At 44.4% G+C, this 23,013-nt stretch overlaps 1 protein-coding gene across 2 annotated transcripts; it reads right to left on the bottom strand.

Annotated features, from left to right (window-relative positions):
* Positions 1–6,510: 6,510 nt before the first annotated feature.
* Positions 6,511–23,013, bottom strand: Ybx1 (Y-box binding protein 1). Of its 2 annotated transcripts, none has more exons than XM_032899148.1 (8): positions 22,491–23,013; positions 22,035–22,098; positions 13,992–14,025; positions 11,914–12,003; positions 11,267–11,569; positions 10,721–10,803; positions 7,355–7,632; positions 6,511–6,891 (listed from the first exon to the last, which is right to left on the bottom strand). In XM_032899148.1, the coding sequence occupies exons 1-7, from the start codon at positions 22,648–22,650 to the stop codon at positions 7,386–7,388; spliced, it is 981 nt and encodes a 326-aa protein (XP_032755039.1). In that variant the 5' UTR covers positions 22,651–23,013; the 3' UTR covers positions 6,511–6,891; positions 7,355–7,385. The 2 variants fall into 2 exon arrangements, with proteins under 2 accessions (XP_032755039.1, XP_032755040.1); XM_032899149.1 differs by having other exon boundaries at positions 7,355–7,620.

Below are 23,013 nucleotides of genomic sequence, written 5' to 3'. Positions count from 1 at the left end.
TCATCAACATTAGGTAAACCAAGGTAGGAAGAGCCACCTTACCTGTGAGCAGCAGCATTTTCCTGGCTGTGGTCCTGGACTGAGTGAAATGGAGAAAATGAGTTGGGAACAAGCATTCTTTATGTGTTGGCCTCTGAATGTGCACACTGCGTGTGTTCTGCTCCATCTTAGTTTCTGAGACAGGTCTTCCTCAAACTGGAACTCACTCACCTGACTACATCGGCCAATAACCAGTGACCTTGCTCCCAGCTCCCCAGATGCCAATCACTGCACGTGGCCTTCCTCTCTGCAGGTGCTTCGATCTGAACCACCTGGCCACATCCCCACGGCCTAGCAGGCTGTCTGCATTTTACTTCATCTAAGGACTTCTTGTTGCTTTGAGACAGGGTTTCTGTGTAGACCTGGCTGTCCTCCAACTCAGACCCACCTGCCTGGGCTTCCCAAGTGCTGGGATTGAAGGCCTGCGGCTCAGCCCCTGGCTGTACTGGTCAGTGCCTTTGTTGTCTGTCAGCACCTGCTGTGCTTCTCGCTGTTGACTTCTATTTCACTGTACTAATTAAGATCTGACAGGATAAGAGAATTTCAGTTTTTATTTAGTAAAAATCTTAACTTGTGGCCTAGAATGTATTTTAGAGAATACTGGCTGAGAAACCAATATTCACCGTTTTTGGATGAAATGTGATGTAATTTAGATCTATCCTTGCTGGTTTTTAGACCAAATGGCCCATCTAGAAATCAGAATGGTAGAATTACTATTAGGATCTTAGGCTTGCTTATTCTCCAAGACAGGTTTCACCACATAGTTCTGGATGGCCTGGCACTCACTATGTAGACCAGGCTAGCCTCTGACTCCCACTGGGCATGTGTCACCATAGCTGGCTCCTCCTTTCATTTCTTGAGTTCAATAATTTGAGTCTTCTTTCCCCCCCTTGGTTTGTGTATCCAACACTTAAGAATGCTGTTTTGCGGGGTAGGGGTTGGGGATTTAGATCAGTGGTAGAGCGCTTGCCTAGGAAGCGCAAGGCCCTGGGTTCGGTCCCCAGGTCCAAAAAAGGAATGCTGTTTTGCTACTTTGATCCATTGGTAGTGCTGGGGGAGTTGTAGCTGTTCTCAGTCAGCCATACTTCTGAGTCAGTGGTTAGGTTCATCTTTGAGCCCGGGAAGCAGCTCAGTGGTAAAGCAATTGCTCTGGATATACAAGGCTCTGGTTCATCTTCAGCACTCAATCTCCCTCCTCTTTGTTGATTTCCACAGACATGATCTTTTACAACTTCACATACTATGGTCAGAAAAGACACTGTACGAGAACTCTCTTAGGCTGAAATCTCCCAACCACTTACTTCTCCACCCTCACCCCGCTCTCAGTGAAGTGTCTGTTTTGAGCCTTTCCCTCATTTTTGTCTCGAATTCTCAGAGTCTGCTGCAGATGGCATGTAACTGAATCAGTTTTTATTCATCATCATTAAATTGTGTCACATGACCGGAAACTAAACCTATTTCTTCCGCCCTCAGTACCTGCTGATGAGGGTAAACTCTTTTGCTATGTACCTTAAAGCTCACTCCCTTCACTGTCTTTTTACATTTAGTTCTTTTCACAGTAAAACATTAAAGACCACAGTTTCTCCTGTGTTTATTTTGTATCTATTTTTTCTGGTAGTAACTATGAGCTTACATGTAGCCACAGTCACTACACTCCAGACTCACAGCACTTAGTTTCTTCAACAGCGCTATCCAGTTCTGAGAGTTCAGACTGTCTGCTCCCACCCACTGTCCCAGAAGCCTCTCTCTCTCATCTTCCTTTTCAGACAAGATCTTACAAATCCCAGGCTGCAGTGAACTACCAGAGCCAGGGATACCCTCGATCCTCTGCTTCTCTCTCCCCAGAGCCAAAACTGCAGGCATGCATGGCCACACCTGACCCCTCCCTCACTTCCTGTCTCCTTTGGTGTCTGGGTACTCCAAGCCATAAAACCCTCAAGAGGCCTAGATGTGAGAATTTTACTAGGGAAATGCTTGTCAAAGAAAATGGGGAGCAAGGGCAGAGTCCAACAGTTTGAACACGGTCAACCTGATACAATCTACAGTAACCTAGGAGACAACCTGCTGGGCGTATCTTAAGTTTTTCTCTCTGTTCTCATGCACATGGGTGTTTTGCCTGTATGTATGTATGTATGTATGTATGTATGTATGTATGTATGTATGTATGTATGTATACATACATGTGAGTATCAGATCCCCTGCAACAGGAGTTAGACAGTTGTGTGCAGCCACGTAGGTGCTGGGAATGGAACATGGGTCCTCAGGAAGGTAAACCAGTGCTCCTAACCACTGAGCCATCTCCCCACACCCTGAAGGAGTTTCTAGGTTGGGTTCACTAAGAGGTGAAAACCCACTGTAGGCTGAGGAGACACTCAGAGGTCAAGAGCATGAGCTCTGTTCTGTAAGCATGGTTTTAAATGCCAACATGTTTGTTAAAAGCCAGCATCCCTGTATGCCTGTGATCCTATCCTTGGGAGGTGGAAATTGGCAGATCCTAGGAGCTTCTTGGCTAGATAGCCTGCCTGTGATGAATTTCTAGTCTGGTGAGGCTTTGTCCCAATATTCTGCTCTGGTCTACACACATGTGCCTGGATATGTGATCCCCCCCACACGTTACACGCATGTAAGTATGCATGCCACATACACATCCTAAATGAGAGGAAGACCATTTTATGGGCTGGGGTCCCAGCCTGTACTAATTATAATTACTCTTCTACTGCTGTTGCTAAAACACCACAGCCATGGTAATTTACAAATGAGACCATATTCTAATTCTCCCCAGACAGTGCCATTAGCTGGGAACTAAGTACGTAAGTATCTGAGACTCTGGGGAGCACTGCTCGTTCTATCACCATTCTAGAGGAAAAGGAAAAGCAGCAAGCAGAGCCTCAGGCTGCTTACTGAGCTGCCTGAAGCTCCTGTTAATACATTGTAGGCCTGTACCCTCAAACTGCCAGCCAAACCGGGCCCTAAGTTGCTCTTCTTGTTGTCCAACACGAAGCAGAGAGAATACAAAAGTCCTAGAGTGCCATGTAGTAGTCTAAGGAAAGCCTGGCAAGGCTACCTACCATGAGATTCTTGGGGCAGTTGCTGTCAAAGAGACCAAGTCTAGGAAGAAGTCTGCCTTAAAAACACTTCCAAGCAGCTATCACAGCCTGGCCTCACTTAGGAAGCCTAGGTCTCAGACAAATGTGGCATATTTCACAGCAAAGCAACTGGACTTCTGACTCAATTATGTTCCCTGTAGTCAGAAGTCCACATTCCACATTCAGTACTCTTAACCCGGGCCATCTGTCCAGCACCCTGGAGATAGTTTCTAATAGAGGCTAACAATATTAAGGCTTGATCTTGGGCTGGAGGGATGGTTCAGCGGTTAAGAGCCCCGACTGCTCTTCCAGAGGTCCTGAGTTCAATTCCCAGCAACCACATGGTGGCTCACAACCATCTGTAAAGAGATCTGATACCCTCTTCTGGTGTGTCTGAAGACAGCTACAGTATACTGTGTGTATATATATACATATATATGTGTGTATATATATGTGTGTATATATATATTATGTATATATAAAATAAATGAATAAATCTTAAAAAAAAAAAAAAAAGACTTGATCTAAATTCCTGTAGTCCAGGCCTGTAGTCCTGGATCATTTCAATGTCTTACTGACCAGGTTTTCTAGGTCATAGGACTAATCTACCTGCAAATGAGTAGAGTAAAGCAAATTTCACACCTACTGGGTTGTTAGCCAAGGTCTGCTACAGCATTGTTACCTTGTTTCAGAATATTAAGGCACTGGCAGAACATACTCAGGTTCATCTTACTGTCACAAAATGGGTCCTGAGCCAAGCATGGTGGCACATACCTTTAATCCCAGCCTGCACTGCTGTCCTCCTCTGTCCTCCTCTTCCTTACTTCTGGGCCTGTGGTGCAGCAGTCTTGACATTAGAGGCATGTGGCAGAACAAAGCTGTTTTATCTCAAGGTGCAAGCCAGGAGAGGCACACACCCCTCTGGAGGCATGTCCCTTGGTGAAGAGACCTTGCACTAAGCATCCCTCCCTCCCAATAGTGCTAATGGCAACAGTGCTGTCAATATGAGCGTTTTGGGCATATTCCAGATCCAAGCCATGGCAGGAAGCCATTTGGTTTGGATGAGGTCATAAGGGTGGGGCCCTCAAAGTGGGAGTGGTTCCTCGCCCTGTGGACACAGCAGGAAGGTAACCTTTCTTAGGGCTGCAAGGCTTACACTGACCTTAGACATGCCAACTTCAGAAGCGCTGCTCAAGGCACCCAGCCTACGTATGTTAGACAACAGCAGTCTAAACTACAACCACACTGCTCACCTTCCCCTGAGGCTACAGCCCGCCCTCCACCCCACTCCCAAACCTATCCAAGGATATTACTTCCAACATGTTTAATATTTGGTTCTAACTCAGCAAGCAAACCATAAAACCCCTTCCCTTAAGGAGCTGTCTACCAGGGACAGACAGCAAAGTATATAGTAGATGGTGATACGCTGTGTCAGAAACAAGCTGAATGGAGCAGGGTTCTAGGAGACCATGAGAACTTGCATACAGGGAGAGGATGCTACTTTTAAACACATTAGAAATGTCCTTCCTAAACCACAGGCTTTAAAGAACCGAAGGAGAATTATCTACAGGAACTGTTACAGCCAAGAGGAAACGCCTTGTGGTGGGGATGGTGCCTCTCATATTCCAGGAAAAGGAAACTGAACCAACAGTACACACAGGAACAGAGCACGTAAGTCTCCTGTAGGACACTGACTGAGATTTTAAGTTTCCAAACTAGTTTTGTTTTCGGTCTCCTGTGGAAAACATGCAGCAGACAGCTTACGCAGAGGTTACCAGTCTGGGGCCTAATGTGCTCTTTCGGTTATAGTCCATGGAGCTCACGCTATTTATACATGGAGAATGTGATTTAAAAAAAAAAAAAAAAAAGGCCCTGAAAGATAGTGGTTTTAATAAAAACGCCCCTCAAGGAGTCTGTGTTTAATACTTGGATCTCCAGTTGGCTGTTTGGGGATTAGGAAGTCACTGGGTGGGTCAAGACTTGCAGCCATTTTGGGTTTGATTTGCCCTGTGAATTGATGTAAGTTTTCACAAGGTGTGATTGCAAATGCTTTTAGTCCTAGTTTAAGGGCAAAGGCAGGTGAACCTCAGTCAATTCAAGTCTGGTCAATACAGGTGAAGACTACAGAAATCTATTCAACCCACTGTCACTGTTTTAAGCCCAACTAAATGGTTTTGTTGCTTTTTTTCAGTGGCACCATGACCAGCCCACAGCAACGTTCTTCATTGACTTTGATGGTATCATTTAACTTCAGAGCCTGAGTTCCACTTTGGATTACATTTCAGTAGCCACGTCTTGTCTCACAGCATGCCAGCATGGATGTAGGTTTCCATCACACATCCAAGCTAGTCTGACATCTGTCAACCACCATTCACTCCTCTAAAAGATAAGCTGACACCCTCCCCATATTCATTCCAGTATAGCGTGCTGTGTCTCTCCAAATTCCTTCACCTCCACTGTTGAAAACATCAATCTAGTTTCACACCCTTTCTTCTGGATTTCTGTCCCAAGTCTCACCTGGACCTGTAGATCTGGTCACTCAAGCCTCATTCTCCTTTCTGATTAGGATTATATTTACTGTTTTACCATAGGAAGTCCCATCCCTAATTGGGGTAGCGGCCAGATAAAGAGGGCGCTCTCCTGCTGCTGAGTTGATCTGCTGCTCCTTGTTTATGCTTTTCCCAATACCTCAAGAAATGCTCACAAGCTTCTACTTTGGACTGAACCTCCAAGAACCTTCCAGGTTCCTGGCAGGAGGTAAAGAGGCTGAGGCACCAAGCTTCAAGGACCAAAAAAACCTACCAGATTCTAGGTCTCTCAGGTGATTCAGCTGCTGTTACTTACTATTTTAATATAAAATGACCTGGAAGGCTTCAATGCTTGTATATTCATTTCATGGTTGTTCCTAGAAAATTCATTAGTATAAACATCTATGTACAACCAACATTAGGCTGTAACCAACACTGTCTGTGGCATTGCTAAACTGACCCCTGTGAATCTTACCAGGAATTCCTTTCAGTGTGCTCTTGCCAGCAGAGTACTTACAGCAGTCACCATGGCTAGTATGAGCACTAACATGCTTATGTTAATAGACTGCTGAAGTCTTCCAATTCCTATTCGTCTCCTAGAAGTTCTTTAGTGTAATGCTAATGTGCTCTATGGCGCCTCTCTACAGGGAAATACCACCCACAGACTTGCCCAGCCCAGCCCTGTAAAACTCCTGTACTCCTTTACTTTGCAGCAAAGAAACCTTTCCTACCCAGGGCTCTGGAGAGGTCTTGCAGAGCACTCCTGACATCCTGCTCCCTGTGGGTATATTTCCAGTGTTACCTGTTATCCTGCAAGTGGGGATTACTGAATTATGACAAAACTAGTAGACAGACAGTATTATTTAAGACCTTTATTAACAGGTGCTTGCAGTTTGTTGACTTTTTTGAAAAAATCAAGTTGTAAACTTTATTACAAATTAAAAATGAAGTTCTTAAAAATCTCAACTTGACCAGATATGAAACAATTTAAAAACCGTTAAAAGTATATTGAGAAAAACCAGGCCTTTTTTTTCTCTTAAAAAACACGTTTGTCATTACCAAAAAGAGACATCTTTAGGTAAAAATAATAAAAACCCCATGCTGCATAGATAATGCAGACAGTTCTAGTGGATCTGGTCAACGGGCAAAAAGCAAGCACTTAAGGTCTTCAGCTCCAATCTTTGTTCATTTCTTATTGCTGGAATTTCATATTCATTTCTTCTTGTTGGATGACCAAACTGCAAAGAAAAGACGCTTATTTACCATCCCCAAGTCTTTAGCTAGTGGACCACACTCTAGAATAGCAGCTCCATCACTCTACCCACCTTGTTTTGCTTTCGCTTAAAGGCTGATTCCCAACAGCACATTTAACATACCCTGGGTACATACAGACAGTCAGTCTTTGGTACAGAAGGGGAGTGCTGAGAGCTAAGAGCCAGGAGAGCCAGCTGCAAGGCAAGCTAGGAACGACAGACCTCAGATTCCAACTCAGAAACCTGCCAGGCTTCTTTCTGCCTAGGTGCTGCAACTAAAGGTGGGCACTATCAAACCTGGCAAGGCTATTTTTCAAACCTTCCTAAAATTCACAACACTGTCTTCAGAGCACAGGAAGTTAAGACTTTGCTTAGCTTTCTACCAAAATCAGAACTGACTGAGAAATTTAGAAAGCTCAGCGCAGTACAAGCCAGAGTGCCCACTTACCCGGATGATGGTAGAGATGGTAAGCCGGCATTTACTCAGCCCCGCCCTGCTCAGCCTCGGGAGCGGACGAATTCTCAGCTGGTGGATCGGCTGCTTTTGTCTCTTTGCCATCTTGTGGTTTAGGGTTCTCTGGGCGTCTGCGTCGGTAATTGAAGTTGCGGCGATACCGACGTTGAGGTGGCTGCTGACCTTGGGTCTCATCTCCTTGATTTTCTTTGTCCTCTTCATTGCCATCCTCTCTAGGCTGTCTTTGGCGAGGAGGGCCCCTGAAATGAACACTGCATGATCTCAGAAGACAGTGACAGCTTTCTTCCTCTAGCCTAGCCACAATGATAACATTTGGTACTTGGGTTTACCACCCATTTTCAAGCTGTAGGTTGATGTCGTTATGCAGGTAAGGGCTGGCACAAGTCAGATCAAGGTTATAATTTGACAGTAAAAGAATAAGGAAGGAACAAAGTTTCTGTAAGGTGGGAGAGAAGGAGGGAGACTGGGGAGGATGACCCAGATCTGGGGTCCTGAATTGCCAAGGCAGCTGGGATGGATTTCTGTAGGCAAATTTATCTTAATCTAGGTGGGCAATTTATATCCTTATCAATTGGTTTTAGTTTATTGTGTGGATATATTATAGATTTAACATATATTCTAATTGCTAAATTATAATTTTCTGGAACTTTGATTTTACTGGGCTAAAGAGGACAGTGTGTAAAAGAAATGGCTGAGAGGCCTACTGCCTAGGGGTCTGCACAGAGAGGGCAGTAAAAGGGAGACAGTCAGGAGGGAGGGAGTGTGGCAGAGCAGAAAACGCTCCTTTATAATTCTTACTGCAACAGTAAGCTGCCCTCTAAAACCAAGTGTGTAAACATATGCTATTTTATTCATATAGACCAAGGTCAATAAAGCTGAGCCTGCTGCTCAAATGCTTGGAAACTGAACCATGCGGGGGCAACTTTCACTAGACTTTTCCTGCCAGTAACTTTTAATCTCTCACTCCACTTCTCATACACTGAAATCCTCCACCCCATTTTCTTACCCATACCAGTCTCCTTTCCATCAAAAGTAGCCACACATCCCACGTGTCTTAATATTTCCTTCTATTTGCTCAGGAGCAATCAGATTTTTCTTCTCACCATGTACTTATACATGCGTGGCACGTTTCATTTACTACCACAGCACTTAAAGTGACAAGCAATCAACTGAGAAGTGACCAATTTGTGGCATGATCAGAAAATCCTATACTTTGTGTGGACTATAAAGTGAAATGTATTATCTACCATAAAATTAATTCAAGGGCAGCTATCGAGATGGCTCCATAGTGAACGACACTTGTTTTCAGAGGACCAGACCAGTGCTTGATTCCTAGCACCCACATAGTGGCTCACAACCAACCCTAACTCCAGTTCCAAGGGAACCCACAGGCTCTTCTGACTTCCATGGACAGACATACATGCAGGCAAACTTTCATACACATTTGGAACAAACAAAAACCTTGCAAAATTAATTTTAAATCTATCTTTACAAAAGGCAGGCATGCAGTATTTGCTCAAAATACCAGAAAATTTGAGAGATTTTAAAAGCTCTACAGTATAAAAGCAAACAGAAGATTCAGTTGTTGACACCTGTAGACTAATGCATAGACTGTTTTATACTATGGTAATGGGTTGATATTAACACACTCAGAGTCAATCATCAAAAATGGACAGCAGGAATTGAGCACAAGGATAACACAAGAAAATAATGCCCACTAACAGAGAGCCTGTCAAAACGCCTGCTAGTTCAAAGGGTATTTTTGGTTAGGTTCTGTACTCGCTATCCACAACTACCTGTTCTTAACATCAGTACCAAGAGATCTGATGCCTCTGACCAAGAGTGCCAGCTAGTCATACATGTGCTGAGCATACATACATGCAAGCAAAACATACAAATAAATCTAAGAAATATATAGCCAACTTCATATTTAGTGAACCATCAAAAGGTCCCTAATAATCTTAAGAGCACAGGACATTGGGCACAGGCCTTTAATCCCAGCACTCAGGAGGCAGAGGCAGGTGGATCTGGATCTATCTCTGGATTTGAGGACAACCTGGCCTACAGAGTTTCAGAATAGTCAGGGCTACATAAAAAACTTATCTCAAAACAAATGAGTAACACACGGGGAAGTAAGCAAGGAGGTGCACACCTTTTAATTCTAGCCCCAAGAGGTAGAGGCAAGCAATTTCTAAGAGTTCTGGGCCAGTCAGAATTACCAGGTGAGACATGCCTCAAAAATAAATTCAAACCGTGGTAATTGCCCTTCATTCTAGCTACTCAGAAGGCCAAGGCAGGGAGGCTGGTATAGTTTGAGGCTGGCAGCTCAGGCAACTTAAACATTCTCCTTCTTGGAGGGAGACAGCTCATGTATAAGGAGCACCAGTGCCACATAAAAACCTTGGTGGTGAGTGATGCTGACACCAGGGAGAGAAAGCAAGGGCTCGCTGACCAGCCAGTCCAGCTCAGTCCATAAATTACAGATCCAGTAAAAACTTTTATTTAAAAAAACTGAGGGAAATGATTAGGAAAGATCACAAATGTTGACATACACACAAACAACATACATGAGGGTGGGGAGGGAGGGTCAGAGTCAGGAGAATACTCACCAGTGTATCCTATCAGACAATCCCAAATTCTGAGGTGGGGTGGAAAAACTAGCCGCTAATCCAGTCTCCATGTGTAGCACACATAGCCATCTATGTAACCTTACTGGTTTTTTTTAACCCTTGAAGCTTGAGCAATGAGGACTGGTGCTCATGAAACCTTCCCTCACCCCAGTGCTTCCTCCTTTTACCTACAATTCCTACTACCCAGTATTTCTATCCCGAGGCGGGTGGACAGATCCTACCTGGCTCAGGCTGACTCCTGGATGCTGTGATGGGCAGCAGACACCTCCCAGTGCTTCCAAGATCACCCTGGCCTTCCTTCTCCCCTAAGTAAGCACGCTGTCGACACTGTTATTTGAACTACTCTTACCTTTCCAAGGATAGAAAATTTGGAATTCTACACTCTTGCTTAAGAAATAAAGAAAAACAGAGAAAGAGTAAACTACACAAGCTATTTTAAAGCAGTACCAAAATGCAAAGAGTACCCTCAGACCGCTTACTTCAGGATCACTTTCAGATCATTGAAAAGGAACGGTGCCAGGGTTCGGGATTTACCTCAGTGGCAGGCAGAGCACTTGCTTAGCAAGCACAAGGCCCTGGGTTCAGTACTCTAGCTGGGGGTGGGGTGGGAGAAAGACAACGTGAAGTATTAATTCAGGAAAGAGAAGCGTGGTGCTGGGTAAACATCTGGCTGAAGAACCTAACAGAAACAGGCTTTGATGGACCATACCTGCGGAATCGTGGTCTGTAACCCCGATACATATTCTGTCTCACTGGTCTACCTTGCTCTCCTGCACCCTGGTTGTCAGCACCCTGGAAGACATCAGAAATCAAAGTCTATTTGATCAGCAGCAAAATCCCAATCAGGCAAATTCAAACTTTTTGTTTCTTTGTTTTGAAACAGGGTCTTTCTACATAGCCCCCGTGCTATCTTCTGCCTCCAGAATGCTGGGGCTAAAGGCACACGCCAGCACTGCCCAGCTAACTTCCAACTCTTGAGCACAAACCATCTAACAATTATGATCACACCATAAATTAGCAAACCTGGAGGTTTGTCACTATCTCATGTGCATCCGGTGGGTAACAGGGTAATTTAGGAGAAAATTCCAGTCAAGACACAATCTTTCTCAAAAGCTGTAACAAGGAGCAGGATGGCTGCTGATCATTCAGCAGCTGCCTACCATCCTCAAAGCCCTAGGTTCAATTCCCAGGACAAGCAAACAAAAGTGCTGTCATGTCACACTCTGTGTCAACTCCTTTTGCTTTTGGCACTTACCTCCATCACTTCTCCTTGCACAGGGGGGTTGGAATACTGTGGTCGACGCGCATAGGGTCTCCGCATGTAGTAAGGTGGGAACCTTCGCCTGCGATAGGGCCGGCGTTGTTGGGCCTGGCCTTCAGGAGCGCTTTCCGATCCTTCATTCTTTTCCCCACTCTCACTATTCTGGTAATTTTGCTGGTAATTGCGTGGAGGACCCCTACGACGTGGATAGCGTCTATAATGGTTACGGTCTGCTGCGTATTTACTGCCTTGAACTGGAACTCCACCAGGGCCTGTAACATTTGCTGCCTCCGCACCCTACAAAAGTCATTATTTATTGACAATAACGAAGGAAATCCAAATATTCAATAAATTTCACAAGAGCTGGGGAGGGGGAAAAAAAAACCAAACCCAAGAGAAAACAAAATGGAGGTCGTTGTGTGCATGGGTAAAGGGTGCATAGGAATGACTACATCATCAGCTCCTCACTCTTCTGAAGAGACTGCTCTCTAACTGCAGCCAGCACAGTAGGCTTGATGCACCTGTGTTCATGTGATCACCAGAACACATCATCCATCCAATTAGAGCCACCATCCTAACGGATGAGATCTCCACATGATTTCCATACCGAAGTCAAACCTTTACACAAAAAGCATCCTCACCTTTTCTCCTTCAACAACATCAAACTCCACAGTCTCTCCATCTCCTACACTGCGAAGGTACTTCCTGGGGTTATTCTTCTTTATGGCAGTCTAGTAACATCATTCCAAAAATAGATTAACAGGGGAGAAGAACGTGCTTTTTCATGTTAAATGTACCAGCGTCAACATCATTTTTACCTTGGATATACACTTAATATTTGCTTTACGTAAGACCAAACTGTCAATAATTTAGGAAAGCAAGGACCAATGATACCCCCAACCTCAACCAAAAGACTCCAATCTTACAAGGCCCCAGCATTTTACCACTTTTTACAAACTAAAGTAATTTAATACTCAAGACAGACACAACAATGTGTAAAGTAAGATGCTTTTGGGAAAAGCATCGCATATGAAGCTTGGGACAAAATGAGGCCTCCACTTATTCCCCAAAGACTGCACTTAATAGCAGAAGCTAGCCCAACACATGGCCAGTTTAGATGACAGGAGAGTTCAGTTTTACATGCTTCAACTCCGACCAGTAACAACTCTTGTCCCTTGACTATATCAAACTCAATTACAAATGTCAACCAAATCCCTTCCAGCCGGTCTGTGATGAACACTTCCATGTTAATTAATGCATTTCACATGTATCGGTAGATGCCACTGTATTCTCTCTGTATGGACTGTTGGTTATTACCGCCCCAGAAAACAGTTAAGTATTACATTATTAGAGCTTTTGAGAATTATGAGTGCCTGCCCAAGGTCAACAGCTATTGAGTGGCAGGGGAACTTTTCTAATCCAGGTCTTGGGACTCCAGATCCCACGTTCATTCCACATCACAGCAGTATCCATTACAGGATCACCCATGCACCTCCATCCCAGAGGAGGCAGGACAACCAACAAAGCTGAGGCCAATTAAGCTCCGGTGCCCAGAACCGGAGTCTACTTGATACACCACCACGACCTGAGCAGCCAAGTCCCAAGAACAACTCCATGTGGAAACCACTTGCAAAATAAGTAGGAAAGCATATTGGTGACACTTTGTGGGATAATGCGACTGGGTGAGTTGAGTCAAATAATTGATCTCATCTGTCATCTGAACTGCCGTAGTTTCATACCTTTTATATGTAGCCAACTGTCAATTATTTGCAGTCATAGGGGATGGCAGAAGCATGCAATAAATAAAACCCCGAAGCACGTCAGCATTCACCGTTAGCCCCTTCTAATCTGCCGTGGCTGCCAGGGGCAGTGAGACTTTAATAAGTCTTGTTGCTTGTCTGTTTGAGTCTATTATTTTTAGCACGTGAGAGGAAAGGTAAAGTCACCTTTCTCCAACAAGGGCATTAATCTTTTAAAGATATGAGCAGTTAATTTACATTTAAAATTTAAATGCTTGCATACTTATATTCCATAAGGTTTTAGATATACTAGAATCTATACAGGGATTTCCCTCTGAATCTCATTTCTTTGGGCATTTCTAGGAGCTATGAAATGCTAACCTGTTAATTTCTAAAGAGGATGCTGCCACCCAAGCTCTGTCAAGGCACTCTTCTACTCTGGATGCAGTTCTGCTTGGCTAAGTCCTCCTCCAAAAGCATTTGCAGCCAATTAAAGGTATCTACTGACCAATCACAACTTGGCTGCAGTATTTTGTGCTTAATGTTAAATCTCTACTGAGGATTTAAATTTCTCATCAATTCTAAAGGTGTAAACAGAAAGCATTTGAAATGCTTCAGGACAAGTAAGATCTGCCTTATACAACACTGGCTTCCTATTTTCTGTTTTACAAGACTGACAACTGTGATTTGTAGCTCTATCCCATTGCCTGACTCTCCAGCAGTCCATGTCTTGCCAATGCCCTGCGTATTTACAGATACACTACTCAGGTTTAAACTCATGGTGGCTATTTGTCTAAACAGGCATGACTCTCCAATGCAATGCTTCACTCCACACTTTAACCACGCTTTTTACTCTTTTAAACTAAATGAACTCATCCTCCGACTTAACCTTTAGCAAAGAACCACAGCTGAGAACACACCCGCCCACCCTTCTTACAAGTTCTGAGCCAGAAGTACAGAGAATCTATATGAGCACTCACCTGGTGTACAAATACGTCTTCCTTGGTGTCATTCCTGTAAGACAGAAGAGAGTAACAAGTGAAGAAGCTGAATGCAAGTCTCACTGTGTAAGACTGATTAAAAACAAGCCTGGTCAGTGGACACCCCCAATTTCCCAGAGTCCCTAGCTGTCTAGGATTAAGTGGGAACTAATTTCTGACTTTTACTGAGTGTGTGCTGGGGCGACATTAAGAACATTGGAGAAACACATGTTCACATCTTTGGTAGGTAAGCCAGGAAAAAAAGACAGTGAAAAAACAAGCTGCATGAAATCTGCTTTTAAGACTGAACTGTTGGGCTAGAGAGATGGCTCAGTGGTTAAGAGTCATCCTCTGCTCTTCCAGAGGTCCTGAGTTCAAATCCCAGCAACCACACGGTGGCTCACAACCATCTGTAATGAGATCTGATGCCCTCTTCTGGTGTGTCTGAAGACAGCGACAGTGTACTTATATATAATAAATAAACCTTAAAAAAAAAAAAAAAAAAAAAAAAAGACTGAACTGTTACAAACAGTGATAAGCCCACTCACTACCTGTAAGATAAGCAAACATGTCTAAGGCACTGTAACAAAATGAGCCATAATTCAAAGTATAGAAGTGACAAGCCACACCTCTCTGAGTCTTTGCCCTATTAAACATTAACAATAACCCAGCACACACCTTTATCTACAGCCAGCATTACTAACAGTAGAGTCATTTCCACTTCCTTCTCACCATTTCTAACCTCCAAAAAAACACAACACAGAAAATAGCAAAATGTAAACCATGTATACCTCACTTATGTGCCTAATACTATTTCTAATAGTATACACAATCCTTTCACCTCCTATCATAGATTTCACAATCCTTAGGCAAGTGAAATTTGCCAAATGTAATAGCAAAACTTTTTTTTTTTTTTTTTTTTTTGATACTTAAGCCCAGCCTGATCTTTAGCTTATGAGCTCTGCCTCAGCTTCCACAGTACTGGCCAGGATTATTTGCAGGGGTTTACCAGGAAAACAGACAAGTTTTTCATTAGAAGAATGTGTGATAAAATTTATTGCAGAGAATAGTCCTTGATTATAAGGACCACTGAATAAGCAGAGCCCAGCAAGTTAGTTAGGTCAAAGTTCAAAGTTCAGATAGGAACTGACCAAGCCTTAGACTAAAGGGCCACCCAATGAAGTCATTCAAGCTATCTTTCTTGGGACAAAAATGGAAAACTCACACTAATTGGAAACTGGAAGCGAGCATTCATTAGGAACCAGAAGTACTGGAAAAACAGACTTCCTTTCCTTTAGTGACCCCCTCCACTATTGGTAAGCCAGAGAAATGTCTCAGTAGTAGTTCTAATATCTTAATTCAATGACCAAAGACACTAGTGGCATACTGCTAAAATGCATGCAAAGAATTCATACAAAATGGCTTCAACTTTGAAGACAAATAGATGCACGATCGCAACACACTCAACTGGCTACAACCCAACTGCGTTCCAAAAAAAACAAAACACCACACAAATTGACTGCTGACCATGATGTCCACCCATCTGTAATTCCGCACACAAGGCACCTCCAAGATAGGTAAGAACAGAATTAATCTCATTTGCTCCAGCAACAACTTCTTCCAATCCAGATTTCTAAAGCACAACAAATACGGACAGATGCGAAGGGTAGGCAATACTGAAGGGGAGACAAGTCTAGAAAGGTTTAACTGAAGCTGTGTCACAGCAGCCTAACTACTATTCTAAAGCTGGGGACTCAGAGCATGCAGGGACAGAGGTGGTACCAGGCTTGCAGGATGACACCTAAAGATCCTGGCTGGGCATGGCAGGAGGGAGGGGCAATCAGGTGGATACCTGAGAGTTCTGGAAAAGCCAGAGCTTATATACAGACATCTTTTCAAACACCCTCCCAAGAATCACTATCCTACCATGTTTCATATTAAGTACACTTAATATACGAACACTAAATTTATTCTACCTAATTAAAATTGCTCTCTATTGCTTGTGTATGTTTAGACATAGATAATCTCAATATGCAGACCAGGCGGACCTCAAGTCAAACCTGGAGATCTGTCTCTAGAGTGCTGGGATTAAAGGCGCGTACCACCACATCTATTATTTGCTGTTTTGATAATGCCTTATTTAAAATGACGGAGCCAGTAAGATGGTTCAGCAAGTAAAGATGCTTTCTTGATGAGCCTGACCATGTGAATTGGATCCCTGGAACCCACAGAGGGAGAACTGCTGCAAGTTGTCCTCTGACCTATAAATGTTCCCCAATCTCCCAATAAATGAACGCAATAAAATAATGAACCAGTCATGATGGTGCAAATCCTTAATCCCAGTACTTGGGAGTCAGAGGTAGGCGGACCTCTGAATTTGAGGTCAGTCAAGATCAGAGTGAGTTCCAGAACAGCTAGGGATATATATATACAGCGGGACCCTGTTTCAAGAAACCCATGAGTATGCTTTAAATTTACTGTTCCATGGAGGGTATATTTTATTCACAATAAACAATTGCTTCTGGGTTATGTATCTAGTTTTAAAAACAAGATAATGCTGGCAACAAGACAGCATTATTTCCTAAGGAATACTTTGTTTTGTGGATATACACAGAAAAAGTAAAAACCAAACCACAGAGCACTTAATAGGAGTGACTAGACCAGCCTACTTACAAAGTATATACAGATATCAGTAAGAAAATTGACAGTGCCTAAGATACAATTTCCCCAAGCTAAAACAGCAGTGGTTTGAACATTAAAGTGACAGGGAGGGAAACACTACTGGAATGAATTGCAGACAGCTCAGTGGTGAAAAGCACTTGCTCTGCCCTTGCCAGGGCCAGGCTTGGATCTCAGCACCTACAACTGATGCTCCAATTGCAGAGGTTCAGTATCCTTTATGGGCTGTGGGCATCAGGCAAGCATGTGGTGCTCACACACAGCATCCTCTACTATTGGGGATGAAACCCTATAAACATTACTAGGTTTTATACACACCATCTAATCCTCACAAAGCACAGAACTGATACAACCTGTGGTCATCTGCATTGAACGCAGAGCCCCCTTTTATTCCTACCTGTGCCACACACTAACTACACAACATGCCAAGTGTTCTATTAAACCTCTAAATCATTGCTTGGATACCTACTTACCAGGCAACTCTAGCTCCCTACAATTACCCACAAGGTGTGTAAAGTTAAAAGCAAACTTAACAGGATCGAACAAAATAACAAAGTCTCGAGTCTTCTCAAAGAAATCATCCATGGTGGTGCTGGGAATTGACAAGCAAAAAACAAAACGAAAAACTCCAAAAACCTATGAAGTGCTTTTTTTAATACACATTACTTACTGTCTTAAATAATACCATATACGTAAGTTTAAGATTACCCTCAACAAATTGCTCCACATCTTATTAGCTTACCCTAAAATCCCACTACATATTTCTTAGACACGACCATAGATGATTCCAAGGGTTCAGACAAGCCTGAAGAACATGACTCCAACCAGCCTCATAAGAAAAAGAACATCTGATACCAACTAGAGTTCTCAGGATAAGAAAACAGAAGGCGAATGTACTCATTGCCTTTTCTAGAATATTCTAAGAGCAAAATGATTCTACCTGGCAAACAGAGGGAAAGCACCACAACAGGAGGATTCTGCTGCAAGTCAGTGACTGAGTTAGCAGACTTCAGTCACCTTAAGATGGGAGGTTAATGCAGGTAACTCAAGTGCCCAGCATTCAGTCAACCTCTTGCATGTCCCTTCCTCAAACACAGTCGAGGAGTTCTCAGGTCTTCTTGTGCAGCACCAATTTTAATACATGTTAAGAGACTTCTGAGATAGAAGTAAACAGAATGCTTTAAAAAGCTCAAGAGATTTTGGTCAAAACCGTTCCAATCTACAAAATGCTCATTTTTACCATGAAATTACTTTAGACTTTGCAATATTATAATATAGACTCAGCTAATTTATTTGGAATATAAAAATGTATTGCTACCATCAATATTTATGTTTCTGATCTTTCTTGCTTTCCCACAGGGGCAACAGAGATGCACTAGCTACTACTGAAAGTGGACTCTAGGAATGCCACCACTGCATGATCCTTTGGACCAAACCAATAGTCACTGGGCAAAAGCAGTGATTTTCTTGCTGTTCTTGATGAGCTGGATCCAAACCCCTACTTTCCCCAGCAGAATTGCCTTTGCACTTGAAGCACCTTCAATGGTTGGGTCACTTGGTTATGCCCAAGTGTGCTTTCTTGTATTGTTTCATGAGCCACCTTTGGTCCTGTTGGTGACTATATCCATATGAAAATCAAGACACCTGCCCATCCTGCCAAAGTGGAACTTCAGCTGCTAAGTAAGTAGTAAAAACACAGGGAGACCCTGTATCAAAGAGCCAACCAAGATGACACCACTAGGTCTGGTGGCACACATCTATAATCTCACCAACTCCTTGAAAAGTCCCATTTCCTTATTACCTCAAAACTCAACAAAACCCAAAAGATTAAGGAAGTCCAGTAAGTATTTTCTCCTTTAATTCCTCAACTGCACTTCAATAGTAGTATGGAATAGTGAACCAGTTCTTTTAATTCATGGCAACTCTGGACCTTATGGAACACAGTAAAATAAAAGGTAGCCAAACTGTCACAACTGAGGACTAGTGTTAGCAAACTCCAATGTAGTCTTTAAATAGCCAGGAACAGTCCGTCATCCTAAGAAATTATCTAACTGTGGATAAGCTCCAAACTGAAAATGGCTAGGATCTATTTTCAGAGTACAACACAACAGTTGTTGAACAAACACTCCAGAATAATAATAAGTTCAAATCCTGCTCCTACAACTTCCTGTTTTTATGGGACAAATCACTCAAACCTGTGTTTCCAAGGGATATAGTATCTAAATCTCCAAGGTTTTTAGTTTTTTTTTTTTCTTTTTCTTTTTTTCAGAGCTGGGGACCGAACCCAGGGCCTTGCGTTTGTTAGGCAAGCGCTCTACCACTGAGCTAAACCCCCAGCCCCATCTCCAAGGTTTTTAAGTCTGATTAAATCACTTAAACTTGACACCACTGTTAGTGCAGTAAATAGTTACATACATGGAAACCCCAAAAGGGAGACTTACACTGACAGCATTAAGTTTTAAACACAAAGCTAACCTTTTTAGACCACAGGTGAAAAAGCCTACGTACATAGGTCAGGCAGAGATGGCAGTTAGCAATGTAATTACACGAACAGATTGGGCCAGGGAAGATAGTTCACCTGGAGAAAATGCTTGCAGTGCAAACCTGACAACAGAGTCCAAACCCCCAGAAACCATGTCAAATTCAGATGCAGTCTGTTTTCTGACCTGCACAACAAGTGCTTATAGCACAGACGTGTTCTCACACACAAGCGTGCACTTACTTTTTTAAAGTAACAGACTGTGGTTCAAAGAAAAGAGATAAAGAGTGATGATGTAAATAAAGGCTGAGTGACAAGCAGAACCTCTCTGTGTCGTTCTGAATGAATGCTGAATCCCATCACTGAGCCATAATCCCAACCCTAACTTCTGCCCCCATAAAGACACCATTCCACTGAAAAATGTTCTTGATGCACATTTTTCTCCAAACAAGTGTTCAGGAATAAGAACCTAAACTCAAATAGTTATTTGGGGAAGAGATGCAAATAGTTTAAGTTACATGTCCTTGGGGGGGGGGGCTGTCAACACAATCTAGGAAGGGATGAAGCAAGTAATTTTTCCAATTCCTACATTATTATGCCTCTACGGTGGTCCTTTGTTTTTTGAAACTGGGTCTCTGTGGAGCCTTGGCTGTCCTTGAACCCTTCAGCTTGAATGCAGGACTAAAGGCATATACCACCACCCCAGGCATTATTCAAGTTTTTCAGGAGGGTGAGGACAGGGTCTTGATATGCAATCCAGGCTGTCCTTAAATTCACTGAGGGAGTGGGCTCCTGATAGCCTGCCCCCTGGGATCACCTTGCTTTTTTATGCAGTGTATGGGTCAAACTCAGGGGTTTAGGCACACTAGACACTCTATACACCAAAGAAGTTAAAGCCCCAGTCTCTTTATTTGAAAAATTTACAACAAAACCAGCAGTGATTGAAAATAAAAACCTTAGGACTCTGACCAGGCTGTAAGAATTCACCTCAGTCAACAAACCTCTCTCTAAAAGCAGAGATGAAATCTTCTATGTAGATTATAAAAAAGCTAAAGTCCCTAAAATATAAAACCCAGTCAGTGACAATACTGTATCCCCCATTCTACATGGGCTCACCACATCTGGAGTCAAGTGTTTCCAGTGTCTGGTACTCTATACTTTTCCTAACTAGGACAAACTTCTATCTCATCTAAAACCCACAGCATTAATACAAAGACCTGCTTAGAAACAAAGCACATTCTAACCAGTTAAATCAGTAATTGAGGTTAAGCTGGTGTAACAAAGTCATCAAAGCCAATTACATTTAACTTGCCCGGAAGGATGATCAACTAAGTTGATATTAAGGGCATGGTCATAACACACAATATAAAACAACCGAGATAGACTCATCTCCGATAGATACTGCTTCAAAAAAACGTGACAAGCCCGGGCAAATATTAAAAGGTATTAAATGCACACAAATACTACAATTTACCCAACTGGAAGGGCTGCTAAGGAGGGCTGGCTAGCTAGCTAGCTACAATGGGGCGAGGGTTAACACTGTCCTTTGCAAGGCGAGTGCAGACCACTCTGGCATCACCTGGGACCATCAGGTGGAAATCTCAACCAACCCACGAACAGCAGCCACCAGGAAACCAACTAGCACAAGCACCAAAGCATTACAGTTTTCTTTGCTCACTAGTAACCCTCTGGGGGAAAAAAAACATGGAAAATGTATCGGTGGTCAGGAAGGCTAACTGCCAGTGACAGGAGAAATCTTAGTCTGGAAAAACAAAATGTTTCCTTCTAATTGCAACTGTAGAGTACAGACCATTAAGTGATTGTAATCGCTTTTGCTTGAGTGTTTCCACAACTGGTGTGTGGCTCAGTGAACGTTTTTCATCACTCCGATAAAAAGCTTAGCTGCTGCCCATTCACAAGCACTGTGCCGCTCTTCAGCGTTCTTTTCTCCATCTACTTATTTAACGCCTTCTAAGCGAGCATGTAAGAGAGAAAATGCTGAAATGGCGCCAAGTCTCACAGCTGTACGGCCAGGATTGCTGCTGGCACTCGCCGTGCTCTACACCCATGCAACTGCACTAGCCTTGGCAGCCATCTTGAAAAAGATGCCGGGCTCCCTTGTGAGCCCAGAGTGCAGGCACTGCCTGCACTTAACACCGCCGTCTACAAATCCTTCTCTGGATATGAGGATATAGTTTACAACTCTAAGCCAAATACCAGCAAGGCAAAGTTCCCAAGCACTTAAGGCCACTCCAACAAGATATAGCCAAGCTTAAGAAAAATTGATTTGATCAACATGATTCCTGACAAGGAAGTAGGAGACATAAAAAATGAGGAAGAACCATTTCCTTTCAGATGTATTACTTGCCGTTTGGACAAATAAGAGCCCTCTTTGGCTAAAGAAAATGTGTTCGAGGTACTAAATTGGACTGCATATTTGAGTCGTCTAAACAAAGGCAACAGAACCTCATAGTACAGATAACATCTCAGGCACTTGACATGTCAAATCACGTTTCCCGAGAGGTTAACAAGGTGAAAGATCATCTGTATGTTAATTAGTGGGTCACATTCTCACATAGCAATTTCAAAGAAGCAGAAAAGGATGTCAAGGTTAAAAACGTGCTTAGCCTGGAGTTGCCTCAGTTTGATGCAAGGTAACTGTTAGGGCATGGTTCATGCGCCGCGCTTGCCTTGACCTGCTTTGTGCAAAAGCTTTGAGGCTAGCTCAAGATTGGTACGTAACGGCAAAACAAAGCAAGTCTACGGACCACTAATCCAGTAACCCAAGGTCCCAATCCCCCACCCTGTCATGCCCGTGGTGGCTCCAGCCCATGAAGACTGCCCATGCAGGAGGCGGACCCGAGCTTTCTACACCGGCATCTCACCTGTTGATGAAACCGTATCCGTTCCTTACATTGAACCATTTTACTGTTCCCAAAACCTTCGTTGCTGGAAAACAAAGCACAACAACGTCCAATCACCAGCTGGCCCTGGAAGTCCGTCCAGGATCCGGCCGCAGGCCCGGGCCGCCGCCCTCGCCGCACACGTGGGTGCGCCGGGTAGCGCGGGTCCGAGGTGGGTGTGCGCCCGGGAGGCGAGCACGTGAGGGCTGGGAAAGCAGCCCGCGCTGCTCCGGCTGCGTAGGCGGCGGGCGGGGACCCCGAGCACGAGGCCCCGGGGCGGGTGGGCGCGGGGAGGGCGGCAGCGCCGGAGCAGCGGCGGGATCCCGGTGTGCGCGCCGCGGGCCCCCGGGGAGGGGCGGCCGCGTAGTCGGTGGCTCGGGCCGCGTCGCCTAACGGTCTGGCCCCGCGGCCCCACCCCCGGTCCCTTCTGGCGCTCACCGATGACCTTCTTGTCCCCGCCGGCGGGCGCCGCCGATGTGAGGCCGCCCGGGCCGCCACTACCCGCGCCGCTGCCCGTGGAGCCGGGCTTGGTGTCGGCGGCGCTGAGGGCGGCGGCGGGGGCGGCGGGCGGCTGCTGGGTCTCGGCCTCGCTGCTCATGGTTGCGGTGATGGTGACTGGGGCCGGCGGCGACGGCTGCGGCTCCTCCCGGGTGTGATGGTGACTAGGCCGGCGGCGGCGGTGGGGCTCTCAGGGCTCTCTGGGGTCCGCTCTCCGCTCCCGCTACCGATCGAACTAGCGAGAATGGCGGGACGGGCGGGATAAGCCCCGCGGTAGACCCGCCCTCGTCCTCTCCCATTGGCCTGCATCGTTGTCCATCTCACCACCTGACCGGGTCTCTAGCACCTATTGGCTCACGCTGCGCGGCTCCTGTGCTCTCATTGGTACCTTTAGCGACTAATTCGCCCGACCCACAGCTTCTCCGGCCTCCGCCGCCATAGAGACCGGAACTAGAATGAGAGC

Source organism: Rattus rattus, chromosome 1 (genome assembly GCF_011064425.1).
Source record: "Rattus rattus isolate New Zealand chromosome 1, Rrattus_CSIRO_v1, whole genome shotgun sequence".
NCBI lineage: Eukaryota > Metazoa > Chordata > Mammalia > Rodentia > Muridae > Rattus > Rattus rattus.
The sequence above is the reverse complement of the archived record's forward strand: the minus strand, read 5'-3'. Positions and strand labels throughout refer to the sequence as shown.

Coding starts and splice junctions, on each gene's coding strand:
- Ybx1 (XM_032899148.1), bottom strand. CDS start 22,650: ATGAGCAGCGAGGCCGAGACCCAGCAGCCGCCCGCCGCCCCCGCCGCC. Junction 22,099..22,490: donor CGGGGACAAGAAGGTCATCG/GTGAGCGCCAGA, acceptor TTTGTTTTCCAG/CAACGAAGGTTTTGGGAACA. Junction 7,633..10,720: donor TACAGACCACGATTCCGCAG/GTATGGTCCATC, acceptor GAGATCATGCAG/TGTTCATTTCAGGGGCCCTC.